General features: G+C 37.1%; 1 protein-coding gene across 1 annotated transcript in view; it reads left to right on the top strand.

Moving 5' to 3' along the window:
- Window positions 1-694: 694 nt before the first annotated feature.
- Window positions 695-6,657, top strand: part of LOC107099329 (DEP domain-containing protein 1B-like) — a 15,693-nt gene continuing 9,730 nt past the window's right edge. Inside the window, exons 1-6 of the mRNA XM_015397405.1 lie at window positions 695-842; window positions 1,306-1,433; window positions 1,551-1,681; window positions 1,772-1,819; window positions 4,201-4,341; window positions 4,464-4,630. Coding sequence (XP_015252891.1) covers window positions 708-842; window positions 1,306-1,433; window positions 1,551-1,681; window positions 1,772-1,819; window positions 4,201-4,341; window positions 4,464-4,630 — 750 coding nt within the window. The 5' untranslated portion in view covers window positions 695-707. The remainder of the gene's footprint in view (window positions 843-1,305; window positions 1,434-1,550; window positions 1,682-1,771; window positions 1,820-4,200; window positions 4,342-4,463; window positions 4,631-6,657) is intronic.

Here is a 6,657-nt window from a genome sequence, read left to right as displayed (position 1 = left end):
TCGCAAGTTCTCAAATAGACTCCCCCTTGTGCTTTGGCGGGAAACTGCTGTGCAAATTTCAGGCCCGACGGTGCAGAAGCATACCAGCAAAACTGGTTTGCGACCAGACTCAAGCGACATTTGATGTGTGCGGTTGCAGAAGTCTAATCTGCCCTTATGTCATCAATTTAGTGCTACTTGGTCCCAATGTAATTTCCCTTTGGGAACCTACTAGCACTAAGTTGCTAACTGGTTAGCAAGATGCTTTAGAGACACCGGCCACAACCAAACTTGTTTGCGAACCTTCCGCCACAACATTCCAGCCCCCTTGATAATCGACCAATCACATTCACTTTATTCACTCGCATAAAGTCGGGCACCACTCGGGAGAATTGGGAAATGCAACAGAACAGCCGCTTCCCTACGACTTTAACATCTCAGGTTCATGACAGGAGCACTAACAGGTGCTTCTTAATAAGTTTCAGTAGTTCCCACATGATACAGACTTCTCTACTGATGACAAGCTAATTAAATGAGGTTTTGTTCTTGCTCTTCTACAACCTCTTCCCAGAAATAACAACAAAGCTACTGGGAAGAAGAAACTCATTCTTTTTTTGCTTTTTTTATTTCATACAAAAAGATCTTGACTCCATCTTTACAGTGCAGCTCTTATTGTTTTTCTTTCATCCTGCTGAAGTGCTGTCATCTTCCCCTTCAGGTTCCCCACAATGTCTCCCCTCAAGTCCCTTCCAACAAGACCTTCATGGAGAGACGGCAGCGATCTGCCCAGACTCATCCGCTGGGATGACTATGAGGAACTGCCTCAGAGAGAAAACGTCGCACCTCAGAAGTCTGCATTACTGGTGAGAAAAGGCCCTGAGGGTTTCAGTAGCTGCTGTGTCTTTATTGAACCAGTGTAAATATGGAAATTTAATATGAAGTGAACTTTTTACTGTTTCAATATCCTGTACATACAGAAAGAAATGGAAATATACACTAGAGTGGAATAGAGGCTGAATTTATTAAAATATTTCAAGCTTCACTGTTAGTATTCCTCTCTCCAAGGCTTTTGTCTGTGTCCTGTACAACATTGTCAGGATGAAGGTAGTTTCTGTTATTCAGCTGCCCAGAACATGGATTAGAAAATTAGATGAAATATTCTAATGCCTTTCTGTAAAGGCAACTATTCAGGGCTATACTCTCATTCTAATTAATAAAGGGAATTGTACTAGAAGTGAGATATCCTCTGTAAATATATAATCTTACTGAATTTCTGTCACGCTTGGTATTACTCTTCTCTTCTTTTCATGTATTCCTTTTAACAAGACTTCAGACTTGTGGAATAAAAGACACAGTGTTGCTATTGGAGATGTGGATGAATGCAAGCTGATACGTAGGAGGGAAGTGACTTCTAAACAAGTGGACCACATCTGGAAATCAATGACTATTACACAGTAGGTTCTTATTTCACACAACTTGTACAACTAAAACATTTTCTGGTTTTATTGTTGTTTGACTTTCTTTTTTAATGCTTAATCTGTTTTTTTTTTTTCTTGTTTTGTTTTTTGAAGTTTGCAGAAAGTTCTGGGCTTGAAGACTCTGGATGGAGTTTTAAACCCAGCACATGTGAATGGCAGGCACATTGTTCACAATATCTTCAATGTTAATAAAGCAGGTTTAGTTGTGCTGGAGAACCAAGCTGGTATGATACTGGGTGTTCCCTTTCAGGTTGATTGAAATATTTTCTAACTATTTTCTATAAAAGGGCTTAATTTTTGTTTTTTATATTTAGAGGACATGCCATATTGGGTGATCTCAGCTATGAGGTGCCTTGCAAAATGTAAGTATACATTAAATCATCACTTGCTTTAGGAGGACTGTACTCATTGTAGTTGTAGGACTGTTTGTGTCAAACCTGCAACGCAGTAATGTTGAGCCTGTGAAGTTTTCAAATTTTCCAATTTTTGATAAGAATTCAAAGTATTTTTGCAATTCAACAAACCACATTGCAGCTTTAATGTTTTAAGATTAAAGTATTTGATTCTAAATCAGACATTCTCAGTAGTTCAGACTTTGTAAAGGAGTTGGCTTCAGTTATTCTTATTAAGTTATTCCATTTTAAAAAGAGAAGGCAGAAAGGAAAAAGAGAAGGCAGAAAGGAAAATAAAAAGTGGTAATTATAGCAAGTATGTAGAGTTGAAATTAAATAAATAAAGGTAAATGTATTATGAAAAAAGTAAATTTTACATTAAATAGTTAAAGGTACTATTTATTGACTTGATTTGCATTTTACAATTAAATAGAGTGTGAAATTATGAAACGTAATTTAATGAATAAGCTGTTACATATTAATTGTTGCTTTTAAATTATGATATAAAATGATAATAGACATTTTTTTTAAAGTAAATTAGTAGAAATGTAGCTCTGTTTTTATTTATTTCATGGTATCTGCAAAGCAGACACATCATGAAGTCATTTGAACTCTCAGCTTCACCCATCAAACTCTATGGGCGGGACAAGTCTGTAAAGCCCCAGACGTCTTATTGGTTGCATCTCACTGAGTGCAACATGAAAACTTCTAAATGGTTTACTTTGTCTCTAAAGCCAATATTTTGCGCTGAAAAAGGAAACAACTTTAAAAACTTGTTTCATTTCATAGAAACTGATGCGTCTGTATAGGGGTGTAAATAATAATCCTTTTGTATCGATGCATCGATCCAATAGCTGACGATCCGATGCATCGACATGTCTGCAAGAGTGTCAATTCATGTTTTTTTTTTTTTTTCCTCCAGTCTTTTTTATCCATTTGCCTCTGAACTTGATTCTGACTCCCGTGCTTCGGTGGCGCTAAACCTATTTTGCCTTCTTACCTCGCTTCCTTTAGCCATTACGCTCCTTCAGCTTGCAGTATTTGTTGATGCAAGGCCTTTCAGACTGTATAACACAGAGGCATTATTATTTTTCAGTGAATGAGGTTTTCATAGGCCTAGGTGGAGTACAACTTTACTACTTCTGGTATTTGCTGTTGTTTCTCAAATAAAATACATAAAGATATTACAGCTTTCACTGATTTATTTCAAATTTGAAATATTCTCTAGCCTGTTTGGTAAAAAACAAAACAAAAAAAAAACAATTAATCGAATCGTATCGTGGTCTAAACTTGAGAATCGAAAATAATCGAATCGTTGGGTCAGGAAATTGATACTGAATCGAATCGCCATGATGGGTGTGATTTACACCCCTACGTCTGTACCCCTAGTTTGTTCAGACAAACCTGAGTTCACCAGAGACGTTGCTGTGGTCCAGCATGGTCGGGGCTGCCACAGACCTCAGACAGAAATCATATTAACCCCGCTTTGACTATTCTCTCATTAACTTGTTAAAGCCCAAACTAGGAACTTAGAGGCTGAGGCTGTTCACTTGCTGTATGGCTAGTTAATGTAAAATGTTTTTGAAGTTATTTCCACCTTTTCCAGACATTGAATTCAGCTTTAAAAAAAATAAAACAGGAAGAAGCCGTCTTATCTTTTTCAGTTGGAAGCAGCCAGTCAGAAGTCAGAGTGCCTAGAAGCAGAATTAGTCCTGCCTAAAATTAATTGTAAATTTTTATGTTGAATTGTGCATGTACTTATTTCATGGCATATCTATTTGATTACGTTTCCATAAACAATGTGTTGTTTTTGTGAAATATAGTACTTAAAAGTAATGTAGATATACATCATGTGCTGAAGCTTCATATGAATTTTAGAAAAACTGAAAATTTAAGGGGGAAAAATAGATTTGGATCCATTAAATGATTTATCACTTTTTAAGAGTTAATTTGTTGTTTTATTGGTCCAAAGTGTTCATCTTTATTTAAGAAGTTTTGTCAAGATATCTGTCTTGTTTCATGGACAGATCATTTTACTTGAATGCAGTTTCCTTCAAATTTAGTCTTTTTATCTTTTTTAGGCATCTTTTTTTATGAACCCTTGTATCTTTTCTGCAGTCACTAAAATCAAAAAGGCCAAATTAGCAAACAAATATTCACACCTTTTTTGACCAATTTCTTAATTTATATGAGTTTCCCCTCATAATAAAATCCTCAATTACTACCAGCTGGAAGACAAGGGGCATACATATTTTTTGATACATATTTATTATCTGTAAATAATAACAGTGAATAAGTTGTACTTCATCCATACAGTCTTTATTTAGGTATTTTCTGTGTTTCTCCTTCAGGGCCTGATGGAAATGATGCCAAACAGCCACTATACCCAGGTTTTGAGCGAGATGTTTTGAGAACAGTCGCAGATTATTATCAGAGACTAAAAGAGCCCTTGCTGACCTTCCATCTATATGAGGTCTTTGTCAACATCCTCAGTGAGTACTTCACATTGCGGACCCTCTACAATATTTGGCCTCAAGGACAGATAAACTTTCAGCCATGTTAATGTAGTCAATGTCCGCCTCAGACAGCAGGAATCTTCTCTTTATATTTGCAGGCTTGTTACAAGAGCAGGAGAACGCCACTGAAGCTCTTCAGGTCAGCTGCCTGCTGCTGCCGCCGCCCAACCGGAGACGGCTCCAGCTGCTGTTGCGCCTCATGGCTCGGGTCTGCCACAATCCTCACCTGCCTCCACTTAATGACGCCATTGCTACTCGAACACTGGTACCATTTCCTGCTTTTTCCCATAACATTAAATCGTATAGATTTTCTGTTTGGCTAATTTTAGAACAAAAGCTTCAAGTCACTGAAATCCAATAAGGGCCCTGACAACAACAACACACACATTTTTTTAATTCGTATTAGTTAAGAAATATATGCAGTGTCATTTTTTACAAGCTTTTAAAAGTATGTTTTTTTTTTTTTCTTCAGGTTGAGCGGTTTAGATTCAAACTTTTTAATAACCTTGTTTAGCCAAATTATATCTATATTCTTCATCTCCTGACAAAAATTCACATTACCCCTTAAATGGGGAGGCATATTTAAAATATATTCGACTTTTATTTTTTATTATCTATCTTGAATGATCCAGGCTAAATTGACAAGTTAAATTTTTTATTTTTTTTCAATAAGACCTTTATTTTTCATTTACGGTTTGTATCCCACAGGATACATAACCTGTTTGGGGTAAAACAAAACAAAAAAAAGCTCCATATCTTTGTAATATTTTATGTATCAACTTGTAAAACATTCTAAATGCTTTAGGATGCTTGATAATGTTGGCAGATTGTCTGATCCTGTGGAGGGATGTCCTCCCCCAGACAGTCAGATAGATGCTGCCAATTAGATATATGGCCATTTCCACATTGCAGGCCTATTGTTGGGGTGGCAATATTTCTATTTTTTTTATAACCAGCACTCCGTCATTTGATTTTTCTTCGTTGGACAAGCAGCACGATTTTTCAACAGACCAGCATTTCAACAGGCATGGCCGTAGAAACATCTTAGTGACATTGCAGCCAGCAATCTTCAGGACACCAGAATGTGTGTCTGCTGGTCTTTTTGCTCCCAGACGCGTGGCTTATGCATGGCTACGTGTGGTTTAATGCCCCCTTTGCACAAATGCGTTGTGCATGTACTTACCCGTTGCTTCCTGATCCGCCTCCCTGTAATCCTCATTTTTTATTTCCATTAATCATTCATTAGCATTCCTTTCCTCTTGATGCACACTGGGCTTTTGCTGCTCCTGAAACAAACTCTACTCTTAGCCACCTATGAGTGTGTTCTGACATTACCCACAAATCAAGATGACGACACTTTACTTACTTACTTTGTTTGATAAAACCTGTGCCTGCCTCTGTCTTCACTATTATAAGGAACAGAAGCGGTTAATCCTCAGGTATCGCTTTATACTGATTTTGTACTTGGATCAAATTACGCCTGGGTGTTCTCTTGGTTATGGGCATGTGCAGTTGGCTATCTGTTGGGTTTGCACGCACAGTCCTGCACAACGAGCAAAGTTCTTCAACCACAGATGTAAAAGTATCACCTGAACTCTTTACAATGTATATTACACCATTTTTATCATACATCTCCAGTCATAATAGCAATAATCATTGTTATTGGGGTAGGCTTTACGCAGCTTTTTTCAAGCTGTAAAATACTTTGTCTTGCTGCTGTCTCAACAGTGCTCTCGTGTCGAGATGGCAGCATTATAGTAGTCATTGTGGGGGTATTTCATTGGTCGTAGTAGGAGCATAATGTTGTGAAGGGTTTTCATAGTAGTTGATTATCTTAATATTGGGGATTGGTTATGAAAAACAACTAACCTCTCATTAGGTGTTGCATTTTAAGCAGGCTGCCACTGCAAATGAATGCATCAGCTTGGTTTTTAATGTTTCTATAAGGTCACAAGGTGTAAATGTATCCACTGTTGTAAAGGGCAGATGGTTCATAGGCCTTTTTGCACCCAGCTTTTTAAATGTCTGTATCTCCAAGGATCCAAAAAACATTTAAGGGTTAAGTTTGAATTGAAAATACAAGCCACACAATGCAGTGCTTTTTTAAAATACGTTATTTTTCATCAAGACTGATAATACAATGTACATGCTCAATTTTGAGCTCAAGTTTGAATTAATTCCCAAATTCACTTGTTTAGAATAATACAGGCTGAATTGTACTGTGTCTTCTTCTCTTTTTACTACAGACAAAAGGTTTTGCATCGGCCTCCACTCACCCCCATCGTTTCCTTA

The sequence above is a fragment of the Cyprinodon variegatus genome, unplaced genomic scaffold (assembly GCF_000732505.1).
Source record: "Cyprinodon variegatus isolate N-32 unplaced genomic scaffold, C_variegatus-1.0 Scaffold860, whole genome shotgun sequence".
Classification (NCBI taxonomy): domain Eukaryota; kingdom Metazoa; phylum Chordata; class Actinopteri; order Cyprinodontiformes; family Cyprinodontidae; genus Cyprinodon; species Cyprinodon variegatus.
The sequence above is the reverse complement of the archived record's forward strand: the minus strand, read 5'-3'. Positions and strand labels throughout refer to the sequence as shown.